Source organism: Tasmannia lanceolata, unplaced genomic scaffold (genome assembly GCF_043159265.1).
Source record: "Tasmannia lanceolata isolate RefF3 unplaced genomic scaffold, GAP_Taslan_0.1 ptg000018l, whole genome shotgun sequence".
In the NCBI taxonomy this organism is placed as follows: domain Eukaryota; kingdom Viridiplantae; phylum Streptophyta; class Magnoliopsida; order Canellales; family Winteraceae; genus Tasmannia; species Tasmannia lanceolata.
In genome coordinates, this window is record NW_027518695.1 from 67172981 (window position 1) to 67194458 (window position 21478).

At 39.3% G+C, this 21478-nt stretch overlaps 1 protein-coding gene and 1 pseudogene across 1 annotated transcript; both read right to left on the reverse strand.

The window, feature by feature from the left end:
- Window positions 1–2472: 2472 nt before the first annotated feature.
- LOC143850637 (uncharacterized) lies at window positions 2473–6343 on the reverse strand (annotated as a pseudogene).
- Window positions 6344–18796: 12453 nt separating this feature from the next.
- On the reverse strand, window positions 18797–19586 carry LOC143849316 (uncharacterized). Its single transcript, XM_077358303.1, has 2 exons — window positions 19360–19586; window positions 18797–19276 (listed from the first exon to the last, which is right to left on the reverse strand). Exons 1-2 carry the CDS (start codon window positions 19487–19489, stop codon window positions 18807–18809), a joined length of 600 nt encoding a protein of 199 aa, XP_077214418.1. The 5' UTR covers window positions 19490–19586; the 3' UTR covers window positions 18797–18806.
- Between the last annotated feature and the right edge of the window lie 1892 nt (window positions 19587–21478).

A 21478-nucleotide genomic window follows, 5' to 3' on the forward strand; every position in this document is an offset into this window, starting at 1 on the left:
TTGATAGTAGAGATTGACCTTTAAAATGTGTCCGTATATATATATATATATGCCTTTGTACATGACTGCGTGTATGTATGTGCAGGTATATATGTGTGTGAATATGCGTGTATGTGTTAGTGGCTGTGTGTATACTTGCAAATGTGTATGAGTGGGTATTAACACTGCAAGTTGTGTAAATTTAGTTTTTCTTTTAACTGTTGTATTACCATTTGTATAGTTCAGTTTTCCTCTTAACTGTTTGCATTATTAAGTGTAATAGTTCAGTTTTTCACTTCACCTTTGGCATTGCAGGTTACACAAAATTCACTCCACACTCTGTGTTAATATTAGCCCATTCACTTACACTTTATATCTCAGTCCATGTTCTGTGTTAATAGTTCAGCCCCTGTTTTTTAGCATAATTCAGTCCCAGTTTTAGCACAAAACAGCCCCTGTGTTTTAGCATAATTCCGTCCCAGTTTTAGCACAAAACAGCCCCTGTTTTTTAGCACAATTCAGTCCCAGTTTAGCACAAAACAGCCCCTGTTTTTTGGCACAATTTAGCCCCGGTTTTAGCACAAAACAGCCCCTGTTTTGGCACAGTTTAATCCCTATTTAGTGCCTTGTTTCTATCCCTCTCTTTAATTAATGAGTTTACTATCTACTGTCATAGAGGGGGTTGTTGAAGATTCTTTAGGATTGCAAATTACTTGGTCAACATTATATTTTATAAAAAAATTGATTGAGTTCAAGGAGCATAATGATTCTTAAAGCATGGTGGAAATGATTTTTAGAGAGGATTATTCCTCATTAGCTCAAAAAAAAAAAATCATCAGACATCATTTCCAAGTGACACAGACCTCATACCATCAGTCCTACTTGAGAACAAACCTGTCTCCTTGATTTGATAGGGTCCTAACTCACTGATTTGATGGGGTTTTACACAAACACGGGAGGCTTAGGGCACGGTCAAAATGGGGTGTCTACAGGGTGCTTTCTCGGAGTTCCGAGAAAATGTCTCAGAATTCCGAAACTGAATTTCCAGTAGGATTTTTCGATTTTGTAAAATTCATATCTCCTTCGTTTCTTATCGGATTTCGACGTTCTTATACTCTAAGGATATGAAAAAAATGAGAGCTATCTGTTAAAAATATTTTTTAAAATATTTGAAATTTTTTTAAATAAGTTTTGATAGGATTTAGTTGCTGGTCCAGGTTGTTTCTTCGAAACTCTGTTTTGTTCAATGTTGTGTTGAATGCCATATGGGTCCCAACATGTTGGTACACCACTATGGCCATTCACTTATTCATTTAAGTCCTTAAAGGGTGTGGTAGTCTCTTTGAAAAATATATTTTAAGGGGTTTTAAGATGTGCCTTGATCAAGAGAAAACACAAGGGAGAATGGTGATACATACTACTATTCTAAGTACTCTTTTGAACTTCTCTTGAGCCAATCTTCATTTGATCTTCAATGAAGTGTTGGGATTACTTTGGGATCTTCAAAGGTGAGCTTTGCTTTGACTTCTCCAGTTGTGGTACAAGCTCCTTGGTCCTTTGCATTGGTTCTTGATCCTTTTGGCCTTTATGATCTTCTCTGTATGTTCAATGTTGATGTGGATGATGTTGAGCTTCTTCTTGGTTGATCCTCCAAGGTGTGTGATGCAAGCCTCTCCTAGGCTTCTTGGACTAAGGATCGGGAGAGTGACAGACACACACTCAAATGCTCAAGAATTCGGATTCAAGAAAAACAAACTTGCGCAAGTTCGGTAAAATGAGCGTATCTCCCTCGATATAGGTCGGAATGACTTGATTCAAAAGCCAAAATTTTAAGGACTCAAAGATCTACAACTTTCCTGACAAAAGTTTGCTCAGAAAAATACTGGAAAGGTCTTTAAATGGTGATAGAAGTGGATGAATGCGAATGGACAGGTTTCTGAAAATAGAGCGGGGCAAAATAGAGAAAGATAACTTCAATGGCTACTCTTCTAGGTTGCCAAGGAAGATAGGTAACATCAATTCTTCTAGATTGATGGTTGCAACTCTTCAAGGATGCAAACAATAGGGGAAAGCTCCTACTCTTCAAAAAAGGAGTGAAACTCTTCTAGGTTTCAAGGAAGAACTCTTCAAGGTTCAAGGGAAAATGCACTAAGCAAATTTTTCATTCAAATATTCAACTAACCCCATTACATATGTTTGATACTCTTTAAATAGATAAATACATGAGAAAATTCGTTCAAACTAGTCCACTAACTAGTTTAGGGACTCACATACATCATTAATAGTTTTAGGAACTCTAAACACATTAACTAGTCAAAGCTAGCAAACATAGTCTACCAAAATAGCCATAACTCTTCAACCATTGAGCCAAATTAGGACCATGAATATCTGTTGGAAAGATAATTCAAAGACCTACAACTTCCTAGTTAAGCATTTGCTCTGATTCGTCCATCTAGAGGTCCAAAAACGAACTCCAAAAAGTGGTCAGACTCATTAATGCGGGACTCCAGCTCGATAAGCGTGTCCATGGTGGTCTTTATGCTTAATGGATTCAAGTTGGACATAGACCTTGTGTTGGGCTTGGATGCGAGCTGACCTTCTCACTTGCGTAGGATGGTTCATCTGGGCTTCAAACTTGTCAACCTCATGGGTTTGGGTTGCATCATTCCCCCATTGTTTGAAAGAATTCGTCTCTGAACTCGAGGTATCATCATCAGTGGAATCTCCCATATAAGGTGTCAAATGGCGGACGTTAAACACATCATGTATCTTCATATGGGAAGGAAGCTTGAGACGATACGCATTGGGATTGATGCGTTCAAGTACTTCAAGTGGACCAAGCTTTCTATCACTAAGCTTGTTGTAGCTTCCAACGGGGTGACGTTCTGGTGGCAAGTAAGCCCAAACAAAATCTCCGGGTTCAAATATGACTTCACGACGCCTCTTATCAACAGCCTTCTTATAGGTCTCAGATTTACTTTCCAGCTTACGATGAACATCTTCATGTATAAGCTTCATTTGAGATACAAAATCTTCAACTTGGACAATGGGCTTTTCAGCAAATAGAATAGGTGCAAGATCTAGTGCTGACTTGGGTTGTCGCCCATAGATAACCAAGAAAGGGCTGCAACCTGTAGAACGGTTCATCGAACTGTTGTAAGCAAATTCTCCAAGTGATAGGCGGTCTTCCCAAGAACGAGGATTGTCATCAATCAAGGTTCTCAACAAATTTCCCAATGATCGGTTTACAACTTCGGTTTGCCCATCAGTTTGAGGGTGGAACACAGTGCTATACTATAGTGTGGTCCCAATACTCTTCCATAATTGACGCCAAAAGTGACTAAGGAACTTCGTGTCTCGGTCTGAAGTGATGGTATTTGGTACTCCATGCATTCTGAAGATTTCTTTGAAAAATAAGCTAGCAATGCGTGAGGCATCCATAGTCTTTCGGCAAGGTATGAAATGTGCCATTTTGGAAAATCTATCAACGACCACAAATATGGAATCCATTCCTCGGTGTGTCCGTGGCAATCCAAGGACAAAATCCATGGATATATCCTCCCATGGTGCATGTGGTATAGGCAAAGGCAAATAGAGACCGGCATTTGTAGTTTGTCCCTTACCAATTTGACAATTTCGGCATCTCATAACATAACGATGTACATCCCGTTTCTGATGTGGCCAAAAGTACTTTGCTGAAACAAGTTGGAGAGTTTTGTCACGACCGAAATTACCTTCATTATGTATCTCACCAATCACCTTTTGCCGAAGAGAGCAATCCGGTACACATAAGCGATTTCATTTGAAGAGAAAACCATCACATAAGGTGAAATCAGCAAGCTTCTCATCTTGAGCATATGATATGAGTTTGGAGAAGTATTCATCCTCCATGTATAGCTATTGGAATGAGTCAAAGCCGAGCACAGTAGTGCGCATGGTATTGATCAAGCTTTTCTTTCGGCTGAGAGCATCGGCAACCTGATTTTGTACACCCGCCTTGTGCTTGATGTTGAAGGTGAAATCTTGAAGATATTCCGCCCATTTTGCACGCCGAGAATTTAGCTTTTGTTGACCTGAAATGTACTTCAATGCTTCATGGTCAGTGTACAAAATAAATTCTCTATGGATTAGGTACTGCCTCCAATGCTCAAGTGTGCGAAACAAGGCATAAAACTCCAAATCATAAGTACTATATTTGAGTTTGGCACCATTCAACTTCTCACTGAAGAATGCAATGGGACGTCCTCCTTGACTTAGAACTCCTCCTATGCCGGTTCCGGATGCATCACAATGAACCTCAAAAATGAGGTCGAAGTTGGGAAGCGCAAGTACCGGGGCTGTACATAACTTTTCCTTGAGTTATTCAAAGCTTCTTTGGGCTTCAATGGTCCACTCAAAAACACCTTTCTTCATACAAGAAGTGAGTGGGGCAGCAATAGAACTGAAGTGTGCAATGAATCGTCTGTAGAAGGAAGCTAGGCCATGGAAACTTCGAACTTCATGCCCGTTTATTGGGGTTGGCCATTCTTGGATCACCTTGATCTTGGCATCATCAACTGAAATCCCTTCTCTTGAAATGTTAAATCCAAGGAATAGGATTTGTGACACCATAAAGTAACACTTTTCAGGGGCTGCAAATAAGCGTGCTTGCCTTAGCAAGCGTAACACATCTTGAAGGTGCTGCAAGTGCTCATTAGTAGTCTTACTAAAAATCAAAATATCATCAAAATAAACAACCACAAAACGTCCAAGATACGGCTTTAGAACCTGTGTCATGAACCTCATGAAGGTGGAAGGTGCATTAGACAATCCAAATGGCATGACTAGCCACTCAAATAGTCCATCTTTGGTCTTGAACGCCGTCTTCCATTCATCTCCGGGCTTGATTCGGATTTGATGATATCCACTCTTTAAGTCTAACTTTGAGAAGATGGTGGCACCGGAAAGTTGGTCCAAGAGATCTTCAAGACGAGGGATCGGAAAGCGGTATTTGATGGTGATTTTTTGATGGCTCTACTATCAACACACATTCTCCAAGTGCCATTTTTCTTCGGCACCAAAAGGGCTGGAACGGCACATGAGCTGAGGCTCTCCCTTATGAAACCTTTGTTCAATAGTTCCATGATTTGCCGTTGTAGTTCTTCATGCTCCACTAGACTCATCCGATAGTGAGCTAGGTTGGGTAAAGATGCACCGGGCAGCAAGTCAATTTGGTGCTGAATGTCTCTCATGGGGGGAGGCCAGAGGGAAGGTCTAATGGAAATATATCTTTAAATTCGTCCAAAAGAGGCTTGACTTGGTTCGGAATGATTGGTGCAACCACATATCCAATATCGGACTTGTTAAGTAAGATGTATATAACACTAACCCCTTCCATAGCACTCTTTACATCTTTCATCACAAGAAAATTAGAGGATGGGGAGTTTTCAACCAAAGGAGTTTGAATTGGTTCTTTACTAGGTGCTAAAGTAATCTTCTTTCCTTCATAGTCAAAAGAGTAAGTGTTGCGATACCCGTCATGGATTGTTTTCTTATCAAATTGCCATGGACGGCCAAGGATGATATGACTACAATCCATAGGTATAACATCACACCATATCTTGTCAAAGTAGATGGAAGCAATAGAAAGATTGACAAGACAACGTTTGGAAACGGTTACCTCCATGCCTCGCTTTAACCAAGACATCTTGTAAGGGGTTGGATGTTCTTTCAACTCCAATTTCAACTTGCTTGCCGCCGCCTCAGAAATTACATTTTCACAACATCCGGAATCAATGATTAATTGACATACCTTTTCAGAAACGGTGCATGCCGAGTGAAAAATGTTGTTGCGCAACCAACGATTTCCAGCTTCTTGTTTTGGAGTTAGAAAAATTTTCCGCATCATAAGGAACTCACCGGTATCGGCATTAAGCACTTGCTCATCCTCCAAGTTACTCTCATCATCCTTTGGGTCAATATCAGTTTCTTCACCCGGATCATCAGATTCATTTTCCACAAGTAATGCTTTACCCGCTTGTCGCTTCCGACAATTGCTAGCACGATGTCCTATCTCACCACATGAATAACAACGCATACCGGTTGTAGAACTTTGACCGGTAGGAGGGGGTTGATTAGAACCCTTGGGCGGGGCAGAGGCTTTGTTGATGCTATTGGTGTGTGCACTTGTGTTTCCGGCTTTGGTGGTGCCAACCGAACCTTGAATTGCTCGATTTGTGAAGGATGTGGCTTGTTGCTTTCGAGAGCGCGAATGCTCCACCTTGAAAGCTCTTTGGTGTGCATCTCCCAAATCCCAGATGTCAAGAACATCAAGGGTATCTTGGATATGAATTTGAAGGCCTCCCAAATACTTGTTCACGAGCATCTCCTCCGGATCTTGAATATTGTTGCGAATTACCAACTCATTGAATTCATTGGTGTATTGTTCCACCGATCACGTACTTTGCCTCAAATTTTGGTACCGTTGGTACAAATCCCTCTTATAACCTTTGGGAAGGAAGTACTTGCGGATCTTGTCCTCCATCTTTCTCCATCGAGTGATAGGATCTTTACCGGCGGAGTGGCGGGTTTGCTTCTCACGTCTCCACCAAGCTATGGCCTTGCCTCAGAATCGCATGGCAATGATGCCAACACGACGCTCTTCCGGGACATTTCTATGATCAAAAACTTCATTCACAAGTGTTAACCAATCAATGATTTCATCAGGGGAATCAGTTCCTAGAAATTCTGGAATGTCTCTCTTGATTTCCTTTTCCCAATCCGGTTCTCGAACACCTTGTGTGTGGGGTTGAGGGCGCCTACCTTGTCGCAAAGATTGAACACTTTCTGAAGAAGAAGAATCACCATTGGTTCTTCCGGATCTGGAATGGGGTGAAGGATTGTTTGCTTCAGCACGAAGACGTTCAACTTCTCGAGTCAAATCATTGATTTGTTGTTGCATATGCTGCTGCAAGTTTTCAGCAAGTGTGTGTACTTCATCCAAGGGGATTGTTCGACCACCTCGACGTCGGGCTTGTCTTGGAGGCATTGTCGTCTCCTCTAAAGCTTTGATACCAAAATGATGCAAGCCTCTCCTAGGCTTCTTGGACTAAGGATCGGGAGAGTGACAGACACACACTTAAATGCTCAAGAATTCGGATTCAAGAAAAACAGATTTGCGCAAGTTCGGTAAAATGAGCGTATCTCCCTCGATATAGGTCGGAATGACTTGATTCAAAAGCCAAAATTTTAAGGACTCAAAGATCTACAACTTTGCTGCAAAAGTTTGCTCAGAAAAATACTGGAAAGGGCTTGAAATGGTGATGGAAGTGGATGAATGCGAATGGACAGGTTTCTGAAAATAGAGCGGGGCAAAATAGAGAAAGATAACTTCAATGGTTACTCTTCTAGGTTGCCAAGGAAGATAGGTAACATCAATTCTTCTAGATTGATGGTTGCAACTCTTCAAGGATGCAAACAATAGGGGAAAGCTCCTACTCTTCAAAGAAGGAGTGAAACTCTTCTAGGTTTCAAGGAAGAACTCTTCAAGGTTCAAGGGAAAATGCACTAAGCAAATTTTTCATTCAAATATTCAACTAATCCCATTACATATGTTTGATACTCTTTAAATAGATAAATACATAAGAAAATTCGTTCAAACTAGTCCACTAACTAGTTTAGGGACTCACATACATCATTAATAGTTTTAGGAACTCTGAACACATTAACTAGTCAAAGCTAGCAAACACAGTCTACCAAAATAGCCATAACTCTTTAACCATTGAGCCAAATTAGGACCGTGAATATCTGTTGGAAAGATAATTCAAAGACCTACAACTTCCTAGTTAAGCATTTGCTCTGATTCGTCCATCTAGAGGTCCAAAAATGGACTCCAAAAAGTGGTCAGACTCATTAATGCGGGACTCTAGCTCGATAAGCGTGTCCATGGTGGTCTTTATGCTTAATGGATTCAAGTTGGACATGGGCCTTGTGTTGGGCTTGGATGCGAGCTGACCTTCTCACTTGCTTAGGATGGTTCATTTGGGCTTCAAACTTGTCAACCTCATGGGTTTGGGTTGCATCAGTGTGTTTTGTCCAAGTGTGCTTTAGCTCATTTGTCCATTGGTTGGTTCAGCTTCAAGTAAAGGCCATCTGTGTGTGTTGGTGCTATCATGGATTAACCTATAAGTTTCCTGTCCATAGCACAACACTCAAGGCAAACAATTAGTCCATAAACGACTAATCAATTTGAGTTTATTAATCATCAAAACAAGGTGATTGAATGAACCCATGTGAACCCTTGGGCTAATAACAACCCCTACTGAACGAGGTAGTGGACCGATCTATCATGGCTACATACGAGTTTCAAAACCCTCGCTGGCAGATTTAATGGGATACCTTAACATAGCTAAGCTAGGGCACACGTGAGCAATTCACATCACCACATTCCAATTGGACCGAATTATTTCGATGGAAACTTCATAATGCTACAACCATGCATAAAAATGGCCTACCAATGCTTGATCCATGATTTTTTAACAATAAAAACATTTTAAAAATGCCTCAAGATAATCCATGTACATCTACATGATTTCAAAATATGTTACAACTCTTCAATTAAGAATGAGTCCATAAGCATGATTCAAAAAACATGGATAATGCGCAAGTATAGAAAACATGAGAAAGGAACACTGGTATATGATGCCAAGTTACTTACCTAGATGTTGATCAAAGTTTCCCCATTGTGCTAAATCTCAAGGTCGCCACAAAATATCACCTAAATCAAGATTATTCCAAAGGACAATGTTTTGTGTACTTAAACAAGTCATTTGGAGCAAAACTATGCCCTAAAAATCCCGGAAACAAAAACCCTAATTTTAGGTTTTAGTTTGTAAAATTAGAGATTTTGTCTCATAACTGGAGATACTAGTTTCGGGGATTTTGTGTCCTGATTTTTAGTAACTTCACCCTCATCTCCGGTCGGAGATGCCGATTTATCACGAAAAAAGAAATACTGGCTGCCAAACTTGCCCTTAAGGCTTTTACAATCCTAGATTATACAATTCATGTAAGGGTTTTGTCTATGTCCAACATGAGACACTCCAATGGACCCACATTTATCTGTCTGTCTCCAAGGTGGGTCCTAGAAATTTCAGCCTTGCTGAATGGATTTCCATTGAAGAAAAGATGGGATTGGTCATGTTTTCCTCGAAACCGTTTGTGTGAATACAGTCATGAATTCACGACTCATAGTGTGATTGCTATCATTGATCCATTACCCTTTCAAACTACCAAAGTAAACCACAATCTGCCTAACCCTTATCATGAATCTTCTGACTTCAAAAAAGTTCATTTCCAAGGCCTATATCCAAGGCGAGCATTTCATTTTTTTTATTTGAAAAAGACCAATTTTCAACTAAAATTCGAGTCCAGAGAACAGCAAAGAAAGCTAATTCCATTGTGATCTGAAATTCAAGAAAAAAATTATGGGTGTGTGGATGTACACCCAAAATGCAACGTGGGACCTTTTAGTCCATAATTTTTAATTATTATTATTATTACTAGTTGTTATCCTCTCCTGGAAAAAAATGATATGGAGACCAAGATTAGGACCTAGCAGAGGACCTGCAATGAGAATATGCCATGTGTTCAATAAAAATTTACTTTTTCATGATTTGCCTAAAATTAAGGGCTGGGTCACGTCACTTGAGATGTTGTGGCATGAATCAATTTGCTACGTCCCCTTTTAGGTCCTATTCTCGGTTTCCCTAGTATTACTCCGCCTCGTTTGCCAACCATGAAAAAATATTCCATGCAATAATCGTGGGCCCAAGTGTGTGAGAAAGCAGAGGAGGGAGAGGGAGAGACTTGAGTTTTGGTGGTTTTTAGGAGCTCTTCGTGCTCTCCTCTCTCCCATCCTCTCAAGTATGTCGTCCCTCTCTCGCCCATCTCTCACAACTAGCTAGCCCCACAAATGTTCCATGGAATTATTTTCAAGGTTGCCAAACATGGCAGTAGAGATTTTTTATGCCATGATGGGTGCTCCATCAATTGCTGAGAAAACCGATAGGAAATCTATTGTAAATGGTGACTTGGTTTTTCGACTGCCGATGGACTACCTTTCGCCAGTCAAGTGCACCACTGATGTTGACATTGGTTGGCTTAGGTCAACCATTATGAAAACAAAGTTCCGTTTTAAAAGTGTTTTCCATATGATTATATGCATATAGTGTAGACTGTAGAGTATCCAAGAGTCCCTCATACACTCTTTAATGGAATGGCTATTCCAAGAAAGCAAAATGAATAGATCGAAACATGCCCCTTTTTCTCCCTTGGGCGACCCGCCTTGGAGTGTAGAAAGAGTAGTCGTAAACATGGTTTTAAATTTGAACTGAAATCCAAAATCTCGGACTGAAATTTGGATTTCGGTTGGGACCGAAACCGAAATTCAGCGAAAAAAAAAAATTTGATGGAATTTTTTTGAAATTTCTAGCAAAATTTCACTAAATTCAATTATTTTTAACAATATTGTATTTTTCCGAAATTTTGGCCGAAATTACCAAAATTATAGCTTGTTATGGTGTACCAGATTTTGTCGAAATTTCGTGATTTCAGTTTGGGTGAAGTCCGAAATACATACCGAAACCGAAATTTAAAACCATGGTCATAGATACATTTGAGCGGATGGCCTGGGGAAGAAAAAGGGGGCAAATATATCATGAAATGAGTGAGAGAGAGAGAGAGACCCCAATTAAGTCTAAGTCAAAGATGGCGGAGAGAGAGAGACCCCAATTAAGTCTAAGTCAAAGATGGCGGGTTTTAATTTATCTTCATGGGGCAAAGAACAAAGAAAATGAGATAGGGAGAGATTCCAAGGCGTCAAAGATGGCGGCCTTATCTTCCACAAAAACAAAAGTAAAAGAGATTAGAAGGGTTAGTGTAGTCAGTGTCACATTGAATTAAGGACACTCCATTTTTATTCACTAGAACACTTTACAACCGTTGGATTTCTTGATGAACGAGCCTAGACCGTTCATCTTTCTTTTTGATTGTCTACCTAGGACCCGACCATGATCCCAAGACAGGCCAAACATAAATACTAAAGCACCCAACGAGAGAGTAGAAAACAAGAAGCACCAATGAAAATATAAAAAAGGCTACTGATATTGACACTACCTTATTTTGTTAATTGCACTTCTGAAGGCCTTTTTGGAAATTGTGATAACCTTTGAGTACTGATTAAATAGTAAAAGGCACGCACTTATCCAAACATGGTAGTGCTAATATCGGTCACCTAGAAAAGGTCAAAACATGTACACGGCTCCTTATATTAATTAAAACCTTATACATGTAAAGATTTTAAAACTATGCCAGTATATATTAGTGAATATTCACGAGGACCAATGTTGAAGTGGTATATGTAGAAGAGTTAGCATCACGGTACGTCTTGTGACTAGGTCTAGAGACATGCCACGAGCGTGTCGGGTGGCCATTCTCATGTGATGGAAGTCTTGCAAACATATACTTAAAATATTAATTAAGGGAGATGATTTCAACACTCTAATGTTTTGATAAGCTGCGTGCATCATGTTGTTGTTTAGTATTTAAAGGGCTTCTAAGAGCTTTTTAAGAACTGTAAAAATCCTTCCGACAGCCCTTTAAATGCTAGACGATAAGATGCTTCGCCCATCTTATCAAAACTTTGCAGTTTTGATATCATTTCCCTTAATTAATTACACTATATAACAAAAATAGATTAGTTAAAACCTTATAAATGTAATTTTCTCAAATAGAAACTAAATACTTATTAGTAAAAGAGGGAATGACAAAGGTTATGAAAAGTATTTTAGTTGCGAAAAAAAAAACTAACAGTAGGAAATGTATACAAGTAGTGGCAGAAATATTCTCCTCGTTAAAATTAAATAAAAAAACCCGTGCTAAAAATATATTGCAACGGATGGTAAAGAACCGTCTCAAATGTTTATAATTAGCGACGGAAATATTGATCAGTCACTAAAATTAAATATACCTGTGTTCAAAATGTTTTGCAACAGAGAGAACTATTGCTAATGAAGAGTTGTAGCGACACATCAATTTTTTCTTTAAAATTCAGTAAGAAAAAATCATTAATTTAGGTTATTAAACGATAAAATGTTTTCTTGTTCTTGAGGCGGACTATAAAAAAAAATGCCACTAATGAAGCTAGCGTTGTAGCGACAGATTCTGTCAATTGTCACTAGTTAAACATCTTTTGCAGACTGAACTTTTCTAACCGTCGCAATTATTTACTAATAACAACTAATATATTTTCCGTCGCTATATATAATTTTTAGTGACGGATTTATAGAGAAGGTTTTTCCCTGCCGCCAAAACTTGTTTTTCTTTAGGGTTTCGACGACTTTTACTATATAAGTTAAACCATGGTATAATAGAGTATATACTAATCTATAGTAATAGGAAAATGATATGCAGACCGAGAGTACCACCGATGGAGAGACCAACAATGAGAATGTGCCATGTGTGCAATAAAAAATTACTTTTTTGTTAATTTTCCTAAACCTAAGGCATGCTCACGTCACTTGTGGATTTTTTCTGGCGAGAAGCCATTTGTTTAGTCCCCTTCTCGGTGGTACTGCTGGTCTTCTTAAGGTATTTATTAAAGTTCTAACAATCTATAAGACATTTTCCTTCATAGAGAAAAGAAAAATGTGTACATTTATAAGGTTTTAATTGCTAACATGAGGAGGAGACATCCAAGTATAAACATTATACTATCTGTTTGGATATACATGCACACACATTATATAGTGTTAATGAACCCGGCCCTATCGAATGGTCAGTTCTTTGAATATCTTCCGCAAGAGAGATCAGTGTGTGGTCTTCACCTTTTTTCCCCATTTCATCCTGCTCTGAAATGGGTGGTTGGTGTTCAGATAATGGTGCAAACGGGCCCGCATGATCACTCGAGTCAAAAGCGCGCACTTAAAAAGTTTGGCATCCAACAAAACGTTAATCTTTTGTGTAAGATAATTTTAAGAGAATTAGATAAGACAAGTGGTGTAGATAAGACAAGTTATGTTGTTGGCAAATACCTAACTATATGAGAATCCAACTATATATCAATACCATTATGTACATGCATTCACATGATTACAAAGATGTAAGGTAGATGAGGATGGAGTTTGACCTCTGATATATTATAAAGTCTATTGGGGGCAATGGATCAACTTCAATTTTAATATCCTTCAAGGACTATATGAAATTATTTTAACAAGGGAAAATATATAGGGAGATGATATTTTCACCGCCCATTACGCATGTGCCCCCCTTCGCATGCGTAATGCTGGGGTGAAAATATCATCGCCCAATATATATCCCCCCTCTTTAGGGGTGGCCAACCGGTTCGGTGCTCGGTCCTTGGTAACTTTTTAGTTCGGTTCTCAGTTCCCGGTTCCCGGTTTCATGAACCGTAAGACGTACTGAACCGAACCTTAGTACATGGTAGGGCCGAACCGAACTGGACCAAACATAATCGGTTCGGTCTAGTCCGGTTCTCTGGTTCTAATGGCTAAAAACATATTAATTAATATAAATGATCTTCATGCAATATGGTTAGAACTTACAAATTCTACAGCCTGTGTGCACAATGACAATACTTTCAAATCACCAGATATCTTCAATAATACAACACCAACAAAAAAAATTATATATATATATATATATATATATATATATGAGAAAACTGTTGGTGAGCTGTTGGTGCGCTTAAGTTGCTATAACGCCTCCCATTGGTGCGCTTAAGCGGGACCCAGCGGGACCCAAACATTTAAACGAATGGGAGGCGTTATAACAACTTAAGCGCACCAAAAAAATGGTGAGCTTAAGCGCACCAACAGCTCTCTCTCTCTCTCTCTCTCTCTCTCTCTCTCTATATATATATATATATATATATATATATATATATATATATATATATATATAGAGAGAGAGAGAGAGAGAGTTTGGTCTTCGGTTCCAGAACTGAACCAAATGCATTATACTCGTACTCGAACCGAATAAGTTCGGTTCTTCATCAGTGGCACCGACCCATACGCAAAGTATTTTCTAAACAGTTCGGTTTGGGTTTTTTTACTCAGGTCTGGTTCGGTTCTTCGAGTCTGGTTTGGTTCTGGCCACCCCTACCCCTCTTTCTTATTCTGTTTGGTTGCCTCTTTAAAGATAAAGAAATTTGAAGCGTTCTTCTCTTTACATTACACTATTTCATAAACCCAAATTCTCAATCATATATATCAGTATGTAAAATACAGGATTTCCAATCCTACCAGGAAAATGAGGGGAACACATACTCAATTTAAAGTAAGTAAACATAATTCCATGTTTGGGGTTCATGGATACATATAGAATTGTATCGAAAGCCGTATTGGTTGGTGCCCCCCTAGGAGTGCAATATATATTGGTCTGGTTGATTTGAGCTTTTATCAGTATCGTGTATGAGACAAATGTATGAAGGGTCATATTCTATGGTTATGATTCTAATAGATATGTCTTTTTCATACAACTGAAAGAAATTACCGAGACAAAGATGGGTTGCTAAGAACATAAAGGAGGTAGGATGGGCAGTTGGTCAGATCTAGTATGGATTGTACATAGACGATAGTTGGAGTCGATGGCTGACCCGAGTTTATGGTAACAGCTCAACCCGAATTTCCAAAACTCAAACAGAGTTGCACCCCTGGTATTAACGACCATGTTTGGGCAATAAAACGTTGTAAGAAAGCCCATCTGATAAGATGTGAGCCCTAACTACGTTTGGATTATCAGAATTAGGATCAAAATCAACATCATATTATGATTCATATTCCGAACTCCCGATTTAGATTGCAAGAAAAACATTTCCGATTGAAAGATTTTTCTTTGCGATTTTTTTTCCTTTTTAGATTTAGAGGCAAATGATATGTATGGTTAATCTAGAGGGATATTATCATAAATTGAAGGTGTTGGAAAAAATTGAGGGTACTGTTGTTGATAGAAAATAGAAACTTGTTGCTTCAAGGCGTGATATCACTTTCCTTAAGACAAGATTCGCCCTCACTAGTAGTCTACAAAGGGGATCCACGAATCGCCTCCAAGATACAATGAAGCCTAGTAGGGAAGTCCTACTAATGTTTGATGACGCGTAGCACTAGCGGAATCAAACCCGAAATGCCCTTCCGAAATTTCAAGCCTTAGAGAAATTTCTAGATACCGTTTCTGCAGAAAAACAGTATGTAGAAATACTTGGGGATTTTGTAGGAGTGTAGAAGAGAGTGTAAAGTCTGTCAGAATTGCCAATTCGTTTTCCTATATGAAATGACTGAATTCTGCACATTTTGTAGACCACCCGGTGTCTTTTCAGTGTGAAAAACACCTCTACAGGGCACCTTTCCAGAATATTTGAAATTTGACCGTTAGATCGCAGCCATTGATATTGAACGGTCCTGATCGATCCTAGAGGTGACTGTTGGTTTGAGTAAAACCTCTCTCCAACCCAGTCATCGTTAGATCAACCATCTATGGTGTTGATCGCACCCTCTTGGCACTTGACCGTTGGGGGAAGGGACACAACCCATTTGATCACACTCTTTGACCGTTGGAGTTATGGGGCCGTTGGGCCGACCATTAGGCCCAAACCGAAGCCCAACCCAACCCAACCATTCGGCTTGATGGGCCTAGGAACCATTTGACCCACCCATCTGACTGGTCCACCTTCATCTTGTCCAATGGTGCAGATCAAATCTGGAAAAATTAAAGGCTCCAATCGCGAAGTGCAAAGTGCGCCTAAAAAAGCGCCACTATGCACCCTATAGCCAATTGTCCACGCCGCGCGCACCGTCCCACGGGTCCAACCATGGGTTCAGCCTAAAGGTGTCAATTTTGGCTCGGGCTCGGAGGCTCGCTCGAGCTCGGCTCTAAAAAAGCTCGGCTTGAGCTCGGCTCGAATCCTTAACGAGCCGAGCCGAGCCGAGCTGGCTCACCAGGCTCGTTAAGCTTAACGAGCCGAGCCTAATTTAGGCCAGGCTCGGCTCGTTAAGGCTCGTTAAGAATTTAATATATTTAAATATATATATTATATATTAATTTATACATTAAAAGGGTTGTCCAGGGAGTGAAAGGGGGGGGCAAAATATGTCACTTCATTTTTGGAACCCCATTTGTTACTAGGACCACCCCCCATAGTGTAAAAAAAGTAGTCAAATTACAATAGTAGGGCTGTCCAGGGAAGATGAGGGGTGTGAACATAATATAACCCGAGCTCGATAAGGCTCGCTAGCCTGGCCGAGCCTGACCGAGCCGAGCTTTTGAGCTTAACGAGCCGAGCCGAGCCTGGCCAAGCTCGTTTACACCCCTAGTTCAACCCAATGTGCAATCAACAAGTATTAGAAAAGTGTAGTGCTTTATAAGCTATTTTCTTTCCTTTCTCTCATCCGGTACGGGACTATCTTTTCAACTACACTTCTACATCATTTTGTAAAAGCAAATCTTTCTAAGAAAACATTTTCTTTTTCCCAAACGCTTTTGATAAAACATTTTCCAAAGCACTAAAACATGCAAAATACATGATTTTGAAAATCCAAAATCACTAACAGAAGGTCCCTCTAAGGTTAAAAAAAAAAAAAAAAAAAAAAAAAAGAAGGTTTGGTTCTTGTGTAAAAAAAAGTAAGAAAATTTAGAAATGGTTTTCCTTCTTAAACTTTTCCAAAAAACTCCCGCAGTCTACGGATATGATGTCTTTATGTCTTTTTCCAAACGTGTCACTATCTCATGCCCCCTTCATCTAAGAAAGCTCATCACTATTTACTTACCAAGCATCTTTCTATTTTTTATGCAAAAAATAAACTAAGGCGGCCACCAACCCAAAGCACATGATTCCTGGTGTCATGCATATTAAAGAACTAAAATACGAAGTTTTTTTTATTAGTCGTTGTGTCCAAGGGACCCTTGAAGGAGTTTAAATAAATAAAATAGGAGGTAACTGTCAAAATTACTATTCTAATCCTATTGAAAACATTATGGCATTTCTAAATAAGGGTGTTCAGGCAAAGAAAATTGCAGATGTATCATTTTCCTAACAAATATTCTAATTCTCTTCATTTTCTATTATGTACATTACAACTATCATAATACCATAAACCTGTGCGGGGTTGGCACGTTAGCTGGCGTCGTGGCTTTGCTCCCTACCCACGCGAGTTTGGCTCCCCTGGGTATCCGATTTGCGTGGGTTACGGGTGATCGTGTAGGGATTAGTCCCTGCCCTAAAAATGAGGGTGAGGATACCCTATGTCATAAAAAAAACCTATCTTAATACCATCATTAGAGGTACAATTTAATTGGTCAGGTTGAGATTTTGCTAAAACATGAATTGGAATCAACCCGAACCCAACCTGATTTTATCGTAAAAGCTCAACCAGAATTCCCAAAAGTGACCTGAGTGCAATCATGTCTCCTATAAAAGAGCTTGCGAGTGAATACGAAATGTGAGCCATTGATCTTGAGAAATGGATGGTGAAGATCGATATCGTTGTCCATCATGTTGATTGGTGATCGTCGTTAGTTCAAAAAATCTCAGTCACATCCCATTCATGGTAGCCCGCAAGATCTGATTAGTCACATATGACATACCCTCACAAAGCATGTGACAAGATCAAATGGGAAGAAAATAAATTAGGATAACCTACGGTCACAATTATAATTTAATGAAGAGATACGTGGAAGTTGATGAAAAATAAATTTTATTAGAAGTTTGGAACAATAATATGCTTGAAAAGATACAGAACGACTATTAATTTGATGAGAAGTGATTATTCGCCCCCTTTTCTTTCCCATGCCACCCTCTAATGAATTATGATTTATGACAACTCCTTTTACACTAAAAGGGGGTGGCCTAATGAAGAAGAAGGGCAAATATAACATTTCCCTATTTTGGGTTGTTGTTTTCAAGAGACCGAGTTTAAATAGAAGCCTAAAAAATAACTTTAACAACTATTCATATCCTATTCAAATTTTATATAAATTTTTAACCATGACAACTATTCTACAGGAAATGATATAATCGACCCGCTTTCTTCCCCGGGCCACCCCTTGAAGTGTAAAAGATTAGTTATAAATGCAGTAGGAGGGGGTGGCCCGAGAAAAAGAAATGGAAGAATATTTCACTTCCCTAATATATTCGACTGCGTTTCTTCTCTGGGCCACCTCTTGTAGTGTAAATGATTAGTCATAAATACACTAGAAGGGGGTGGCTCCACAAAGAAAGTTGGGCGAACATGTCACTTCCCTATTTTAATCCGGGATTTGCTAGCGTCCATTGCATAAGGCATTTCGTGGATGGCCTGCTGCACCTGAGAACAGAGCCATACTTTTCAGCAGATTTTGTCTTTATTCATGATGTGGCTGCTCTCACATGCAACAGGCCATCCGCGTAATGCCTTTTGTGGGACATAGGCTAGCAAATTCCTTTTAATTCTCTTTAGGGTGTGTTTGGCGTACCGTTTGAAATAGCGTTTGAAACGGCGTTTTGCCAAACGGCGTTTTGGTGTTTGGTTGGCCAGATCAAAACGGCGTTTTAAACGGCAAACGGAGGTATTGTGTGTTTGGTTACAAATGCCCCAAATCGGAGTTTTAGTGGTAAAATGACCAAAAAGGGTATTGTTTGGTTGGCCTCAATGTAACTCAACTACTCTCTCATTAGGCCCAATATTAGAAGGTCATTAGGATCTCATTCAACACAATTAAAATTAAACATCATTGTCATAAATAGTTATACTATTGGTCACAAAAAAATAAATTTAAAAAGTGGCACAATGAGTAATTTATATAGAACATAATTCATCACGAATGCGGTCCCGAACCGAACCCATGAAAGCATCATCATGTGCATAGTCAAATGTATCATTCTGATCCATAGCATGATCATAACCCAAACCAACATTAACAGTAGGCATATATGTATCATCATGGTCAGCTCTATCGAACTCCTCATCACGACTTGCATGCTTTCTGATGTAGTTGTGCAGTGACATTGATGCTACAATTAGTTGTATCTGGGTTTTTAAATCGAATTTAGGCATTCTGGATAGCAAGGCCCATCTATTTTTCCATACACCAAATGTGCGCTTTATAATGTTCCTAAGAGAGGCGTGTGCTTGATTAAATTGCTCATTTGAACCACTTATTGGTTGAGTACCATGTCGAAAAGCTGGAACATGTGACCTTTCTCCCTTGTACGGGGCCAAGTATCCCTTCATATTGGGGTAGCCGGCATCAACCACATAATATTTATCTACATCAAAATTTGAAAAGAAAGTTATGTAAGATATTATATATTATATTATATTAAATTTATAGTATTATTTGTGTACTTACCTCCCCTTGGGTGAGGAAAATTAAGATCCGGCGTACGCAGTGCCTCTGAAAAAATCCTTGTGTCATGAGCAGCACCTTCCCATCCTGCCCATGTAAAGGTGAAGCACATGTCAAAGTCACAGCATGCCATGACATTTGTTGAGGTGTAACCTTTCCTTCCTCGATATGGAATTTGCTCTGCTTGAGGCACAATCACTTGAATGTGGGTGCCATCAATAGCTCCAATACAATCTTTGAAGTATAAATTAAAATTTTGCTCTATTTTGGATGTATACAGGAATAATATCATTGTAATTAGGCTCTGGCTTAATCATATCAGACGAAAATCGCATTGCACAAGTTAAGATTTTATGAAATTGCCGGCTAATTGTCTCTCCAGAATGTTGGAACCGCTCCTGCATATACCTATTAGAAACGCCATGTCCTAATGTCATCAGAAACATTGCCATTATCTCCTCAATAGACATTGCTTTCGTTGGTGTTAACCCATATCTTGTTTTGAATAAATTACACAAGTTCCTAAATACATGTTTCTCCATACGAAGTTGCTCATAGCATCGGTTTGGTGCACCATCTAATAGGTCCATGATAAATTTATGCCCAGTGTATTTACTTGTTCGGCAAGGTGTCTTGCAAAAATACATAGAATAATACCTAATTGCATCTTGCACACCTTCAACAACCATGGCCATCAAATCTTCATCATCATAATCTTCGTCACTGTCAATTGATTCAATTGATGCATCTGACCCATCTCCTGAATCCATATTCCCTGCAAATAAAAAACCAACAAGTAGCATATTCAAATCCCGTATGGCACACCAAGGGAAGATGTTACTGGTATGTTCCAGGCCTCTGTAGTGTAAAAACAGTTCAAAATAAATTGTATACGAATGAAAAAGTTATACATTGTCTTGAGCTTGTTCAACTAACATATAAAAACCAACCAGTTCAAAATAAAAGTAACAACCAACAAGTTGCAATACCCAAAAAACTATCAGAAGTTCACAACCATCGATCACAAGATAAAAAATAACGTCACTTGTCAACATCCAAGTAACACAAGTTCACAACCAACAGATAGAAAACTAATCAATGGGCTGGGGATAGTAAACATCGTCATCATCGAATGACGGTTGCAATGGGACTCCCAACTCATAATGTAGCCAACCAATCTTTGTTTTGTCATCTCCCATAGCCACCCACAATGCACGATTCTCTTTCACCTTGAACAATTTGCAAGCGGCATAAAAATTTAGTGACCCCCTCTCATAACCTGGCAACAAGGCTAATTGCCTCACGATTTTAGTCATGTCAGCATCAAACTTCTCCATACGGACAGATGTAGTCGTGCTCCTGCTTTCCACTGCAGTCGCGAGACGCTCTAAGTTTTTGGAAATATGATTTGCAACCGATCTTCTTTTTGCAACCCTTTCTTTTACTTTAGGCTCTTTCTTCCTTGCTACTACATCTGGTTCCGTCTCATCTTCAGCATAAACAGGCTCATTCGAAGATACTGGTGTGCCTACATCTTCATCTCCCTCTTCCTCTATATCAAATGGGGTAGATGGTTTGCTATTTTGCGTCTCAACATGGCTTGCAGAAGGAGAAAATGCATCTCTTCCAGTTGCAGAAACATCTAAGAACAACTCCTCAAGATCCCAGCACCTTTCCAAGGCTCGACTCCTAAAGCACGCATATTTTTTATTTCTCTACACAAAACAAAAAAAGAAACATTATCATTTTACTGAAATGGAAAAAAACTTATAATAAAAATAAATTAAGTTTAAGTTTATTGATTACCTTAATTTGAGTATCCCACCAATCGTCTGATGCATCTATGCAATGCTTCGCATGATTAAAACCCAAACCAGTTGCACTGGTCAACAAAGAATGCCACAACTGCCACTCCTTTTTAGTCGAGTCCCAATGATTTTTCATTTGTTCCTTAGTGAATCCCTTGCCCGTCTTCTCATTAAAACCATCAGTTGCTAGCGCCCACCCTTCCTTACTCAAGTGTGAACCGGGTCTAAATCCCCTCCTAACTAAGTCCTTACATATTTCAATCCAAGCATAATGGCTATCAGTGTCCCATTGAGCTTTCTTAATAATCTCTTTT